The following is a 17058-nucleotide window of genomic DNA, read 5'->3' as shown; positions in this document are numbered from 1 at the left end:
TAATGAGGCACCAGCAGCTGAGGTGTTACTACTTTGTGAATGCCCGGTTCACACATACATGAGGAAGCTGCAGTCGGGTCATATGTCATGTTGTTACCTCAGATTTATCTAAGTTTTAAAGCAACATTTCCTTACTGGGCCACAGGGAACAAACCACTGTCCTGCTCTTTTGAGCCTGAGAATGGCAGTACAGTATTTCATACGTTCTCCTTATATTTCACAAGAGGCCCAGAGTTATAGCTTCAGTAAAGATTCTGTGACAAATTGTATTGTTATAAAGCTGCTATAAAAATAGTCTTGAACTTGAGGCAACCTTTCTGAAATGGCCTGATAAAGCAGAGAAAGGGCGCATAAAAGAACAGAAATAATCATTTGCTTCAGTGTGAACCCAATGGACCTCACACTGTGGGAGAGTTTAGCTGCTTAGCTGTTTTGAAGCCTGGGCTCTGTCTGAAGGGGAAACTTCCCAGGGCCAATCAGGGCTGTTTAAATACCTTAAGATTTTGTGGCTGTAATTATATGGGGATAACACAACATAATCATCTGCAGGGATGTGGAGAACAAACCAGTTATGCTAATGTATTTCTCTTCTTTATCACTGTCCATCACACATCCCCCAATCAGTGTGAGGCCTGAAGAGCCCTTCAGAAATCCCAGCTGTAAATTCAGAACAAATCAGTGATGCGGCCCATCAATTCTTTTTACTCACGCTGACGAGCATCTGAGGGAACGGTCCTCGAGAGTTTTCTGCCACGTTGATTGGTGGGATCACCCAGTCCCTCTTCTGCCTCCGGAGACCCTTGGAGCTGTTCAGGCCCGACCTCGAGAACATGATGACAGGAGGTGGTGCTTGGAACGCGTCCTTCCTCTCTTCTCTCTGTGTTTCGTCTTTCCCCTCTTGTGTGGTGACCTTTAAAACAACACAAGGCTTTATTTAGGAGGCTAAATGTGCTGTAATAATAAGTAATACGATACTCAAGTCTTTTCGGTCCCAAGGCAGAAATTCACAGGATGGAAAAAATAACATTCCAGGTTAAACTGACAAAATCTTAGATCTTTATTGAATAAGTGTCGAGACTCTTACCGATACTGAGTGGTTAGCACTATTTAAGCTACATAGCAATGTCAAGTGGTCTGTATTTTTCATGGCAGGCAGCAGAGCACAGCTACATACTGTTTGACCCTACTACTAACAACATAAACAAGGCACTGCAAATTTATACTTAATGTTGTTGTGAGACTGTGTTTCATATGTTTGCTTAGTACTGTGTGCACTGGTGAAGGAGTGCATGATTCAGGGATCTCAGGTGTTAGTAAAATTGGCACCTGCGTTGTTTTCCAATGTAAAAAACCTTTATCATTATTAAGTGGCAGAGGCAAATGCAAATACTTGCGGCATTGTTTCCCTGCTGTCTGAAAGCATCACTCTGAATATAAGTAAGTGTGTTCGAACAATAACAGTAATAAGTGTGAGGCAGCTCTCTCACTCCTCCATCTGTATCATGAAAGCCAGTCTTCTTGTCATTGTGGCACCATACGGACAATGCACATACATGTGTTTCTATAATCTACAGCATTTCTGTAATCACTATGAGTGCATGATGTTACTATGGAAACAAAACGTGCAATGGACATCCTGCATTTTGAATGTGAAAGACCTATGAGACACACTCAAACACAAATTCACTCCTTTATATCTTCACTCACTCGATTACACTCTTGCTGACAAACTCACTCACTTGTTTGCTCACAGTTTGTCTTTCAGCACCTAATTGGTGATTAGGAAGTCTGGCAGCCAGAACAAGGATGACACATGTCCTCGCTTTAATACTGCTCAAACTTGTAAACTTCAACGATGCCTTTAGAGTATGTTGCAACAACTGCCAGAGCAAAATGATAAATTAACATATTCTAATAAAACTTAAAAAAAACAAAAAACACGTTGAGCCTTTGTGATATTTTTTAGGTAAACCCACTGGAATCATCAAGAGGCTGAAACTTGAGACAGACCAAGTGCACATTTAATGGTTCAAATGATGTGTCAAGCTGCCTGATGCACTAAAGGGGATTTAGATTTTGGGCATCAGTGCATTACCCCTAGTGTGTTTCACCAATTTATGCTCATGCCCTTACACACACACACACACACACACACACACACACACACACACACACACACACACACACACACACACACACACACACACACACACACACACACACACACACACACACACACACACACACACACACACACACACACACACACACACACACACACACACACACACACACACACACACACACAAAAACATTTGCGAGAACTAGACTCTCGACTACTAAGTATGTAAAGTGGTATTGAATAGAAGAATAGGGCTGGTTTTCAAAAGCTATAATTTTCATACATTTATGTAGCTTTTGAAAACCAGCCTCCATATTCTCCTGTTCAATACCACTGTACATACTTAGTAGTCGAGAGTCTAGTTCTCACAACAGCCAACAGCTGGACATAATCATACAATCGATGCTTTCACAATTTCACCATATTAGTTGTAGGCGATAAGGAAATGTATGAAAGTGAGTAAAATTGAGCTGCATGGAAATGAAATGTTTCTATGTTCTGATCCCCAAAAAACTTAAATTAATCTACAGAACTTTGTGTGTGAGTGTGTATATGTACAGGTAGGTGTGTGTACACTTCTCAGTTATTCTGTGATAAATCTGTTCAAATAAACCAATATGAAAATGGAGGAAACAATACATCAGTTCTTAAAAGAAGATCCAATGATGATGTTCTTATCACTTTCATTTGTGTCATCATGCATCATCATCATCATCATGTATCTGACCTGAGCAGGCCTGTGCTGTAAAGTGTGAGCACACATGGGTGTAAAGTCTATGAATTCTTTCTATGTATGTATGTGTGAATACATATGAAAGAGACCATAAACTTCAGACTTTGTCATTTACACTGGATATAAAAATCCTATTAAGAGAGAGCATGTCTGAGGTTCAATTTACAGCCTCTTTCAGCAGACAGTGACAGCTGAATCACAGACACGCACTTCAATCATACAATATTCTCCCATCACACACTCCTCTCACACACTCCCTGCAGGCAGAGAGAAATGACCACCACAAACCTGTCTTTTTGAAAGATGCTTGAATAAGGCATTTGAAAGGAGCCCATTTTCAATCTCCTCATGAACATTAACTCATCCCAGAGCCACGGGAGCTACATCAAAATACTGAAACCATCAAGCATATCACCTGACTAACATAATGTGCTCGCATGAAAATGCCGCACAACACATGAAGGTGAACTTTGGAGAATCTGCTTCATTACTGATGCTTCCACCGTGGGTAGAAACAAACAAAAGTCATTGGAAATACAGTGAGAGAGCTTTAATTGCATACCCCAGGGCTAGTTAAGGCAACCGAGTGCAGCTAATCAGATATGTGGCTTTGTACATTCAAGAGCATTACACACATTTACACTTCTCTGTCAAGGTTACATAGGGTCTACCGTTTCAAGGTTTGCTTCTTAACTACTACATTTAATGTCTCAGGGGCTACAGTAGATGTGCGGTGTGTAGTGATCTAAAGGTTGTATTAAATTGACATTTCGGAGAGTTGCTCTACATGAAGTTTACCAACATAAATCAGTTAGAAGTCATTAAAAACACGTCAAGAAGTCAGTCACGAGCATCATTGCTGAAGCCATGCATCAGTTGCAATCCTTGTCTCAATCACATTCCCCTGAGCCGTCCCCTGCCCCCGTGCTTTCCTCTGCCCTCCTCCTCCTCCAGCGTTATTGTTTTTCCCTCCGTCTCTCTTCCTCGTCAGTGGATCCTGACAGCTTGTCTCAATAACAGTGATTCCTCATGCACTGGGCTGTGTTAGGCTGATGGTGCACCAGCAGGTAAAACAGCAGCACAGAAGTTCACCCACCAAACCCTCCGCAGCCCATTCCCAGCTCATGTCTTTGTCATGTCTGCCTCAGGGGCAGGAATACATGATTTACATTTAAATGAACATGAAAATGTATGAAACTGAAAAGAAAATTACGAATGGGCTTAAGAGTTCATCAAATCAGCATTAAAATATCAACAAAGCAATAATTAAATTGAGGCCCAGTCAACTTTAAACACCCACACACGCACATTCAGATCTAAACATGTGGACTCAATTGCCATTTTAAAATCTGCCAAAGAAATGAGATGATCCAACAACAAGCCTTGCTACAGTTTATTCCCTCAGAGCGCAGCAAAAACATTTAAAGGCCTTTTTACACAACACTGCCTGAGAACTGCCAGAATGAGACTCTCCTGAGAGCCAGTAAAGCAGAGTTTTCCCATTCTGAGTCGAAGCAACGCAAGATAGGTCGTAGAAGCCTTCATAAATACAGCGCAGACTTGATAATGTGTAATATTCTGTATAGCCATTTGTATGCCAGTTGATGTACTGCTATTCAAAACATACTTGAAAGAATAACAGCGGATACAACCAAAACAGGATCTTCAGAAGTTGTGTGTTTGTAGAATGTGGAGAGCACATTCACTGAAGTACTCAAGGATGATTTTAAGGTGCTTTTATTTACTCGAGTATTTCAATTGTGTTCTTCCAGAAGGAAATGTTGTCAGTTTTACTCCAGCACATGGATTTGAAAATGATATTCACTAGTTCAGATTTTACACTATCCTGTTTTCGGGGGGAACAAAATACGAAGCTCCCAGTCCCAACACAATAAAATATTCAAAATATCAGAAATCAAAATCAAAATAAAACTTAGTTATTTTAAATCCACCAATATTTAAACTTACTTCTACATTGTGATATTACCACCTTTACCCCAGTAAAAGCTCTCAATACTTCTTCCATCACTGCAGATAATAAACATGTGTAACAGGTGAAAAGGTTGTGGATGAAACTTAATTAGATCACGTACCGCGAGAGAAAAGGAAAAACAAAACAGAGACAAAACAAAAAGAAAATATGTACACTCTTCATATTTTTCTCATTCTTATATTTACAGTAAAATTGGCAAAGGGACTGTGTAGCCTTTGTATTTGATTATATGACTAGTGGTGGCTCTTAAATCACTGGGTGGACCCAGAACTGATTTATAGTCACATGTGACTGCAAGTAAGGGGTTGGCCCCCACATGAAAAACTACACATTTCCGCAGTTTTTTAATCAAATGTTGAATAAAAGTAGCACACAAAATGTGGAATACAGTAGGCCTGATGTAAGCGTGCACCTTAACAGCACTGTCTCACACAAAGGGAATGAGTGACAATGGAAGAAGCTGTGAGAGGGAAAAACACAAAACAACTGAAATTGGAAACCACTCACCAGGGATGATAGAGAAAACTGTTTACATTCATTACAGTAAAGGAAACTGTGCAAGCAGAGAGGGGAGAATATATGAGCACGCGCTACTGTATGTCAGCATGATGTGTACGTACTGTATGTGTTTGTGTGCGTGAGCGTGTGTTTCATTGTGTCAGTGTATGTATTTGTGAGTGGGTGGGTGCTCATGTCAGAGCACAAGAAAAATCTGGGCTTGTGAATTCAGGAGCATAAGAAAAAGAGGTTCAATCACCATACATTTACATATAAAGAGGCTAGTGTTTTTAATACTTCTTCCAATTTTTCATTTTACATTACTTCAGTGAGATATGTAGCCGTACAGTTCCTCCCCAGCAGTTGACATTTGAGAATATAAATAAAATACAACACAGGGCCAGGCTACAGTGTTGGAAGATGGCAATGGCTTCTGGCACACATTGAAAGTTGAGGGTTCTGTACAATGCGGTCTATAAAAAGTGTTTTCTCTTTGTCTCTCCATGTTTGTTCTTGCCTGGTCAAGGTCCCTCAGAGGGTTTGCTTGTATCTGCCAGCGGAAGCAATGCTTTCAAGGCTGACTTCATTAGACGGACGCCCAGGAGAAAAGCTTTTAAGGCTGCTTTAAAGGAAATGTGTCAAGCAACCATGGCATATGGTATGTATACATATGTGTGTATGTGTGTGTCTGTGGAGGTGGAGGGGCATGGCTCTAAGGTGTCAATTTGAGGCTCATCAACAAAACGCTACATTTCAGATTTCATGTACCATGTGGTCCACTGTACTTTTTTTTTTCAGGACCGGTCCAGAAATCAGGAGAGGTGGTTACAGTCACAGGTACATTTGTGTGCAACAGTAGGAGAGAACATGTTGTGGCCACCTAAGGCAGCAGAAAGAAGCTGTAAACACAACACTGACATTCTCCGCCTCACTTACCAGCCTCTGACGAAAAGCAAGGATTTAATCTTGTTAACGTGTCCATATGGTGTTTTTACATAATACACAAGACTCGTCATGAGCAAAATAAACAGTCAACATCGCCTTAAAGCTGCAGTGATCATATGCGAGTCTCAGAAAAAAATGTGCATCATTTACCTATGGAACCAATCCCATTAATTTATGGAGATGCGGGATGGAGCAAAATAAACTCAAAACCTTGTTGCAAGACTTCTCATTAGTACAATCACGACCACTGTGTCAGCCAGTGTGAGATGCAAGCTAACAAGCTACATAACCAGTTAATTATGTTTTGATACATCTTCTAGCTGCTGATTTTGGTGCATAACAAACTCCTAAAAAAATGTAGAGTCTGAGGCTGCGGTCAGCGTCTTTCTCGTTCAGTAGATTTCTGAGAACTGAGTGAAATGACCCAGAAGTATCCAAGTAACAATCATGATAAGAGTTTGTCAAATTCTCTATATTCTCTTGAGAGGAACTTTGACACTTTGTCTCTTATCTCCTTTAACAATGGTAACTTGACCTTCCTTTGGGAAAGGAGAGGCAAAAATGCAGACCTACAATTTCTTGCTATGGCAGAAGTAATGCTTTTATCATGTCAGACCCAAATGAATATACAAATAACAGTTGTGTTCATGATACAATCCAAAACCTATTGAAATACTTGACTGAATTCAAACCTTTTAAACACTGATACTCTCATTCAAATGTGTCCAGTTGGAAGGCATCTTGAACCAAACCTGCTGAATTATCATTATCTCTATCAGTATCATCACTGTAACAACATACTACACATATCTACAAATGTCATGTTCACAAAATCTGGATGAAGTGAGTCTTCTGTGATGCTCATGTTTAGCAGGATCAATGGACCTCAAGTGGCCCTGACGCATCCTTAAAGCAGAAGTAAGCCCAGGGGTTCGTTTTGGCTAATGCTGCGCTCCAGGCAGGCTTTTGAAACCGTAAATTACAGCTTCACGTCACGACTTACGACTTTGTAGCGTTCCAGGCAACCCTGTGTTTTTCCGACCTGTTGCCTGTAAAAGTGCACTATAACGGCCACTCGTAACTTCCGACCCGTGAACTCGTACCAGATCGAACTGGTACGACTTCACAGGTCGGAAAAACACGAGTTACGGCGGGTTGCCTTGAACGCACCATAACTTCTTGTCAGCCGATGGAGTTAGCAGCCCCCGCCCTCGTCATGGATCTATTGGTCCTTGTCCCTACGTCACCACATTCAGGCGCATCCCTTGGCTGCACACACAGCCCTTCATGCCGTTCTCTCTACTCATTGGATAAAACTTGTAGGATACGAGAAAAGTTTTCTCCTCGGCTCAGAGCAGAGCAGAGTGACTGAGAGACCCGGGTTTCGGTCAAAACATTCTATGTAAGTGATTGCTGTCGGAAGATATAACTATTTAAGACTTATATTAACACAAAAATATTGCTTACTTCTGCTTTAAGTAAGCCTTGAACTAACCATTCATCCAGGTAAATCTTTCATCTGTGAGATAACCTCACAACGAATAACAGGTGATTCAGTGGCTCCCTAGCAACAAATAGTTTACAACTTAAATTGTAGGCTTGAAGAAAATAAGTGAGTGCTGTGCATCTCACCTTTGGCAACCAGCAACAAGAGCTCTGCCTGATTCAGGAGCAGAAAAATGGGAATTTTAACATCTACAATTTCAAAGCAAAAGGGCAACGCCACTCATGCTAAACATGTGATACAGTCAAAATCCTCAGAACATGAGACTTGTACAGTTGCCTAGTTGAATTCCTTTGTTAACTGCTGTTTCCAATGTCAATAATGAACTCCCAGTGAACTATCTAAAAAGTATAAAACCTCTTACTAAACTTAAATGTGAATTACAGATCATTATAGTCATTATATCCATAGTAAAATCAAATGTGCTCAAAAAAGTTCTCCAGTTACAAACCAATGGAAAGCAACAAATCATCTTTTGACCACTTGGGGATCTGTAACCCCAGAAACAGAGAAAGAAAATCTCACAGCCTTGAGCGGCTTGTTCTCATGCTCATGGCACAAAAAGCACCAGCACACTATCGTCGTTCTCCTCTTGTATTGTGTTACTAGTCTCTACAACAGACAGTCTAGCATCCTAACACACATGTTGCCATAGCGCATGTTCATTGTACTGTGTGACAAGGTCACTGAAACGTGCACATGATCCTTTGCATTCGGTCCTTATTCAGGAGACCAACCTCTGCCAAGCGCAACATGCCTGTGTGCACAAACAGGGTTTGTCAGCAGAGCGGGAGGAGACAGATGTGAGCAGGGTCTGGACAAATGTATTCTTTTTCTTCAGAGAGAGCGAGGCTTAGTGGGGTTGACTGCAGGGGATGGCTGCCCCACATCCCACCAGTGCGGCGAGGGGAGGCAGAGGTGGAGCGAGACATGTTTGGGATGGAGTGAGGACGGGGTGAGGAGAAGGGTTGTCAGAGGCAGATGTGCCCCCCCATGCCTAAATAAGTCATGCTCCAGATCCTTTTATCTACACATGCTAACAGGTACTAGTGAGTTCCCCGAGGAGAGACGCAGAAAGTAAAGGATGAGGGGGAAAAAACAGAGAAAAAGACACAGATAGATGGAGAAAGAGCTGTGCCCATCACTGCTGCAAAAGGCTTAAGTGGGCTTTTCTCTAGCCATGGTGTAAGTCTGATCAAACCCTGAAGCTCCCATCCGCTCTTTCTTATTCAAGCTCACACAAAAAGGGAGAAGGTACAGGAAGGTGATGAAATTGATTATAAAACAGGTTAAGCGGAGATGTCTGCGCACTTATTCAAACTATTATAAAAGATGGAGGATGACGAGCCAAAGCTAACCAGAGTCGCGCATTAGAATATTTAACAACAGGCTCAAAGATACCAGAGATTTAGAGGTTGTCTTATTTCCCATAATCCCACACAAAGAAGGCACACTTTTTTGCCACGCAAGCCTGCACAGATTAAATAGATAGGCTCCAATTTATGCCCTAAACAAAGACACAACCACACATAGACCATAGACAAAGATGAGAATTTCATGCAAAATTAACATAATTCCCACTTGATCCAACATAATCTCTCACAAAAAGACAAATAACATTCTCGAACACATACCAGACACACACGCTTAAGCACACTAACACTATGTGAACAGGAGTCACTGAGTGTGAAATGGATGCGGCCCCCCAGCCCTGGTGCCATCAGCCTTAGCCAGCTGGCGGTGGTCCCAGTTCTTCCCCTCCATGCCACTGCTTCCCCAAAACCCCGCACGCTTTGATATCAGCCAGCCCCTGGCTACCCAGACATCTGGAAGTTATTATTCAACAGAGCACGCCACAAAGCGCCATTTCCATAATGAAACATCACATTTTGTCTTAGCGCCCTGTTTTCTGCTCCTGATCGCACTGCATACAATGTTTGTGCTGGGGCAGAGCGTGTTTCTGACCTCTGACCCTGCCTTGCTCTCTGCGTGTCCTGAGGAGCTCCATATTAGTCGACTCACTGGAAAATCAAGTACAATAGCCAATCATTTGACCCTTAACACACTGTAGTTTAATACAGAAGTACACCCCATACTAACCCATGAATCATTTGAAGCAACCTGTGCGTGAAAATGAATACCAAGGTATTCAGAGCCAGAACAACTTACACCCACTCCCACTAATAGATCCTTTGTTGGCTGCAGTCACACAATAAATCTCTTTGTCTCTATAATTCATGAGTTTTGCTCTCTCCTCTGTTTTCTGTCCCTGTGCACTACAGAGACAGTCTTTTCTTTCTAATTCTATTTAAACTTTCTCATTTTCTTTCTTTTTTTTTTTTTTGAAGTGTCAGCTCTCAAAATCTCAAGATTGAACCACTTAACTCTCAGTCAGAAAAAGTCACTCCCTCAATCATTCCTTCCCTCAACCTTATACTACCTGTGAGAAGTATCACATTCATTTCTTCACGTCTTGCTTACACATGAATCTGAAGTTCCCTGTTCACAGTTATGAGTACCTCAGGACCCACCACTTGATGGCAGGGAAGATCAAAATAGCTTCTGAAGTAACTAAAAGGCTGTCAAAATCTCTCTGTCTACTTTTTCACCTGCAACAGTGACTGGCTTATAGTTTCGAGGCTGGTGTGGGAAGCAGCCACCCGCCGCCATGAACTGAAATAAGTAGGTAAAGCATCTTAAGGTAATTATGGTTTTATTTAGTTCCAGAATTTGCATCTTAATTCTGTGCCATGAATTGGTTTTGGAGAAACTGATATTCAGTTTATAGCAACACTCGCTGGTTACATTTTTAGCTCTTTGAGGGCAGCCAAAACAAACTGTCAACACAACACTTTCACTTTTTAAGTTCATGTAGTATTCTTGGTATGAAACAGTTGGCTGTTTACATATCTAACACACGCTGTGCAACATGAGCATGATTTTGGACACATTGGATGTTTGCTTTATGAAATTCATGTCCAGTAACATTCTTTTATCTCTTCATATGGCTTTTTAGCTGCTAAATGTTCCACCATGTTACAACTACTGGCCACAGAGAGACTTAATCATACTTATAATAAGCCTTGGGCCACAAGACAGCTCACTTATGTTTTTTTTTTGTTTTAAGCTGCTACAAAATGTTATTGGCGTTCTACTACCAAAAGAACGACAACACAAAAATTGCCCAACAAGACTTGGTGGATGCTTGTCAGCCACTAAGTGATCCGTCTGTCTCAGCTACAGGCCCATGCCCTGTATGAGCTGTCAGAAACTGCACTGTTAGTGAAGACAGTCCCTCTAATCATATGTGTTGTTGTTACCTAATCTGCTTAACACTTGTGCTGATATTGACTATCAGAACTGGCCTTCTGTGATTCAGTCGTCATGGGGACGGGCTGAGCTCTGGCTGCTGAGTCCTCGCCTGACCACTGACAGATTTTACATAGATGAGGGAGAGTCGAGGACCCCTGGGGGTATCCGAGGCACAGGATGTTTTCCAATAAGAGCTTATGGCTGAGGGGAATCGTATTCTCCCCCTGTGGCAATGTGATTCTATCACTTTTAACTATGTGCTACTGCTACTTCTCCCTGCTCGCCCTCTCTCTCGCTAAAACCCCAAGGAGTTTTGACCTGATTCGTGGCTGTTACTATCACCAGACCACTGGAGAAAATATGATACGAGGAAGAAACTCTGGGATGATAATTGGAATTTGAAGCATGATATCAGTGCGTCTGCGCTTGTGCTCAGTAAATGTATCACTCACCTCATTTTCATTTTGTTGGGGTGATGGTGGGTCAGTCAGCGACAATTGGACCACAGTCTCCCAGACATGTGTGTGGGGACCGCTCGCTGTGAGTTTAAACTGGACCGGCTCATCCAGGCTGGCTCCCTCTCCCTGGGCAAAGATGGACCCATCTGTCCGCACGCTGAAGACGGGGTCGCTGCTTTGGAAAACCAGCGCTTCGTTCCCCATGCAGTCATCAAACTTCACTGTAGGAAAGGAGAAGAGAGAACATTTTATTATACTATTCATTACAGCAGCTGATTTCAGTGATAACTGCGCAAAGAAATAGCCACAATACACATGATAGCATGTGCTCACAGACACACACACACACACACATACACACATACAGTGAGAAGTATAGAGTGAGCACTCTATATACTCTAGATTGTATCATAGTGTCTGGTTTAACACGGGTGCATTTCACCATTAGTCTCCATTAATTATAGGTCAAGGCGTCACAAGGATGAGACCCTTGAGGATTCTTCTCTACAGCTACATGTGAATCCAAATGATTGTGTAGTGTGTGCATTCACCGTGGAGGGGCGAGACACATTGTTCTTTACAGAGATTCCAGCCGGATTTATTTGTGGGCCATTAACTGCTAGAATTACATACATGATAAATTTCAGGACTAATCTTGCAGACACATAATATTAACATTGTCAGCCTCTTTTGCAAATGCAGTGCATTCATATCCATAAATGTTTAAACTGTACTTTTCTGTCTGGGAGTATTGATTTTGTTGTGGCATTTAATGGTACCATGCTTTCTCCCCCCCCCCCCAACTCTGAGTGACAAATAGATCTACTGTGCTTTTAGCTTTTACTGTGAAGGCCAGATCGCTCTACCTCTGATCTAACTTCAGTTATGTCTGACAGGTGGACACAGCTCTCATCTGCCGTCTCCATGATTGCCACAAAGGTCACCCCATCCTCTTCTTTCTACACTTTAGTGTAGATGAGATGTAGTGAAGATGTATAGGAACGTCCTCAAACACCTTATGGAGTACTTCAAACTTTACATCACCATTTCACTGTGAAATATGTTGATGGGTAATGTCTTAAGGAGGGTTTGAATGGTTTCTTCCTCTCAGGTTCGGGTCAAGTTTTTCTTTTTCTTTCAAATTACAAACTAAACTGAGTTCAGTGTCCTGCAGTGGCCTTTCCTGTCACCGGTTCTGACTTGAATAGAACACCTCAGGGATGTGGTAGAATTGGAGATTGACAACATTAATGTGCAGCTGACAAATCTGTGGAAATTACATGTTGCCACCACCATGAGCAGGAGCAGAATCTTAGAGGAATATTTCTTACATGAAATCAATGCCATGAAGTGCTGAGGCTGTTATAAAAGAAAAGGGAAGAATTCCCGAGTATTAATATGGTGAGTGTTCATTGTATGTAGTTAAGTTCTCTTATTTCTATAGCTCTATACAGTTTTTATCATCATAATTATTTGCATGTGGGTATACTTCTATGCATACACAAATGATTGCACAGATGAATGTGCATATTCATAGATGCCATGTAAACATTGTGTGTACTTGTAAGATTAACAAAGATTTGTTTTCATTTCTACTCAACAAGACACAGGCCATATGCAGTACCACAGAAAACAGGGTGCTGATTGCCTTTACAGAAATAACAGTTTTCCACAAACAGAACATGAAATGACCCAAAACAGCTATTTGCAACAGATTCATCTATCTAATAATATTCCTCGCTATCCAGTTACAGTAGCACTCCTCATTTCCCTGAGAAAAACCAACATCCTCCCGAAAAGAAATATGTCTATATTAAGTTTCGCCAATTAGGCAGAGACATTAAAGAGAGTTCATGTAAACGTCTAGTGGGATATACTGTATTAGCGGGGACTGAATGGGACCTGAGCCTTACTCTTCAGAGTATCTTTTATAACCCACACAAAGTAGTGTTTTGAGACTGTGGCTAATAGGCAGCAAATTGGCTTGAAATATACAACATGTCCTTTTCCACGACCTTCAGAACTGAACATTACATGCAATAGAAATGAGATGTGGTGAGGTTCAGCTACTTGAGACACAACAGACATAATCAGACTGATATGAATGCAGAAAACATTTTGTATTCTCCAGTGAAGATATTAAGTTTTTTTTCTTTCTGTCACATCCAGAGGGCCCTGCGTATTACCAGCTATACTCCACTATCTTACACGCTCTCTGTGTTGTCAGGGAGCTACTATGTTTGATCTCTAATGAAACACTAGTTCATGAGAAGATGAGAACGTGAGCCATAAATAACTGTATCCCATACGAGGCTCTCATCCTCACTTCCTTCCTCCCTCGTGGCACCTGCAACCCTCCCTATCTGGGATTACAATGTCTAGACAGCATAATGTAAGAGAGGGTGAGCCGAAGGCCGCAACTCACTGCCGAAGCTTCCCCTTTCTCTCTTCCCACGTCTGTGCAACAGCTGAAGCAAGGCTTCCATTACAGAGAGCAGACAGCGAGTAAATCCGGCTTTTGGTTCTGTCTGGACCCAAAAAATGCCTGTGATCATGTCAGAGCCCGTCTTTCTAAGACCACATGTCCAGACAGCCACTCAGAGCTCAGTCACAGGGGACAGCGACTGTCCACTGAGTGAAGCAGGTGCTACACAAGTGTCCTGGTCTGGATCAGTGGGCACATGGGAGATGGATCACACCAATCCAAAAGTCAGGAAACCCTCTACTGGACTTCTTCTCATTTCTATCGTATATAGTATAATAAAAGGCCTTAGAGAACTTCCTTGCTCTTCCCAATTTGTAAGATTTCTTTCCTTTCCGTCTAATCTCATTTCTTCTGCCATTATTTTTGCACGATCTTGCAGATTAGATTTGGAAGGTGGGGGGTTGACAATAACAAACACACCAGTTGGCAAACATGTGTTTGTGCAAATAGAGCTTTGGAAGGCTGCCTGAATATATTATCAATGAGTAGAAGTCTAGAATCAAACTCAGAGAATGCTTTATTGTATTTCTGAGTGATTGTATCTGTGAAACAGTCAAACACTGAGAAAAAAACACACACACAAGTAGCAGGTGGTCCGTTGCCCCCTCTCTAACTGTCCTCCAATTATTGTCTCCTCTCTTTTGGAGCTAGGCATGCAGCCAATAGTGCATCATTGTGGCCATGGCTACTACAGTAGAAGCCTGCAGGTTGAGGCTACACACTGCAGGAAGAGGTAATAGCGTGGGATATCTAAAAATATATCATAGAAAGCATTTTCATCTCACACTCTAACATAGAAGGGGCTGATTATTTGTGGTCTACTTGCAGCAATTATTATTTCATCAGTCAATTATTAGATGCATCTGTGAAAATTCTCACTCGTAAAGGACGTAGCATCTCTAGGGGTGTCAAACTCATTTTAGTTCAGGGGTAACAAACAGCGCAATTTGATCTCAAGTGGGCCGGACCAGTAAAATAATAGCATGATAATCTATAAATAAAAATAACTTTGAATTTTCTCTTTGTTTTAGTTCTACTAAGATATTTACAGTTAATGAACTATCCTTTTACAAAACATAATGAACAACCTGAAATTTATTGATAAAAATATGTGCAATTTCAAATATTCACACTTGGTAAATTCATCCTTAGGGCCGGATTGGACCTTTTGGCGGGCTGGTTTTGGCCCACGGGCCGCACATTTGACACCGCTAAGGCAACGTTTCACTTAAAGCACTGCCTTCCAACTGCACCATCATAGAGCGGGTGACACTAGAAGCCAGAACATCACTATCATGGTGGCTGATACCTGGTGCTGAATATATCTTATTATTATCATGCCTACAGTACGTGAATATAAGACACTGACAATTATTAAACGCTGAGGCCAGATCCCACCAGTAGTTAAGAGAAGAAAATGGTTCACTACCCACAATAACTGCAAGAGGACCAAGCCACTATCCAACCACTGTATTACACTCTTCACATGTATTGCCACCCTGTAAGCAGTAAAGACGGCAATGCTACACGACGCCACTCCTGTCCAACACAAACAACCTCACCCCTGACCATTCCCTGCTTGACCTCTGCCTCAGCACCAGCTCTTTCCAATATAATGAGGGTTTTTCTGCAAACAAAATCATGGCTGCGCTGCGGGCTCATCAGTGTCTTCAATAGTAACTAAACTATATGTAAGAAAAAAAAAGAGAGCAGAGCCTTGATCTCCCTCACAAGTACAGCTCCCGGCCATTGGTTGAGGTGCGTGGATGACACCTGGGTCAAAATCAAAACACAGGAAGTGGAAGCCTTTACAGAAAACATCAATGCAGTGGACAGTAACATCAAGTTCACTCAGGAGGATGTTGGAGGAAATAGTCTGGCCTTCTAGGTCTGTGCCGTTCACACTGAAGATGACAGAAGCCTCGACATTGAAGTATACAGAAAGCCCACACACAGAGATCAATATTTACTCTTTGATTCTCACCACCCACTGAAGCACAAGCTGGGGGTTATCAGAAGCCAACACCATCAGGCTCACAACATGCCCACAAGGACAGAGGGGAAGGAGGAGGAACAAAAACTCATCAGGGAAGCATTTACCCAAACTGAGCCTTTGTCAAAACCACAAAACAACGCAGAACAAAGAAGACAACAACAACAAACAAAACAACACTGTCTTCCCTCACAGTGCTGGAGTGTCTGCAAAACTCAGGAAGATCTCCAGCAAACACTGAATACCTGTACACTTCAAACCCATGCAGTGACACTCGGCAGAAGTTTGTCCACCCTAAGGACGACACACCGAGTCATAAGCAAAGTTATGTACTGTAGTGTATGCAGTTCAGTGCAACTCTTCCTCTGTGCAGACCTGAACCAAAACACAGGAGAAACAATTCTTCAGGTCAGCAGTCCAAAGGGACAAAGGACAGCCATTTGACACTGGACCGCAGTGTTCACACTGGCCTGAGAAGACATTAAACAGAGGACCTGGTCATTTGTCAGCCACTTACAGTGACCCATTCTGACAATCAAGTGATTACTCCAACAGGTCTTATAGTGTTAACCAGAAAAATAATGATGTTACGATAGACTCCTGGAGCTTTTCTTCTTTTTTTTTTTTTACTATTTTGACTAATTTAAACCACAGATCATTGATTAACTAAGACCAATTCATTTCTTAGATCTTGACTTTTATCCTTTTCCCCATCTAATCTCTTATTCCTACATTAAACAATAATGCAGGGAAGGAAATAGGATCACTGTCAGCCCAGATCTTCCTATTGGTGATTTTACATTTTGCTCACGATTTGTTGAACTGATGACAAAAAATGTATTAAAAGAAAACAATAAAACAGAAAACTCAAGGATTTCTAATACAGTTGTTCACACAGCAAAAACAATGAGGCATAAATCTGGATGAAGGGCTTAAATTAAAATGTTTCCTTCACGCAATGCAGGAATGTTTCAGTGAAAATTGGTAAAAGTCAAAATCAATGAGCCAATAAATA

General features: G+C 41.7%; 1 protein-coding gene across 2 annotated transcripts in view; it reads right to left on the bottom strand.

Annotated features, from left to right (window-relative positions):
* The window catches only part of LOC310989137 (cadherin-4-like), a gene marked incomplete at its 3' end in the record, with an annotated part of 246823 nt that overhangs the window by 59548 nt on the left and 170217 nt on the right, over positions 1-17058 (bottom strand). For both annotated transcript variants that reach the window (XM_083976052.1, XM_083976053.1), the window contains 2 exons: positions 11560-11786; positions 710-910 (listed from right to left, as the gene is read on the bottom strand). In XM_083976052.1, coding sequence (XP_083832178.1) covers positions 710-910; positions 11560-11786 — 428 coding nt within the window. The remainder of the gene's footprint in view (positions 1-709; positions 911-11559; positions 11787-17058) is intronic.

This window comes from Trachurus trachurus (genome assembly GCF_905171665.1).
Source record: "Trachurus trachurus genome assembly, chromosome: 7".
NCBI lineage: Eukaryota > Metazoa > Chordata > Actinopteri > Carangiformes > Carangidae > Trachurus > Trachurus trachurus.
This window is presented reverse-complemented; position numbering and strand designations above follow the sequence as displayed.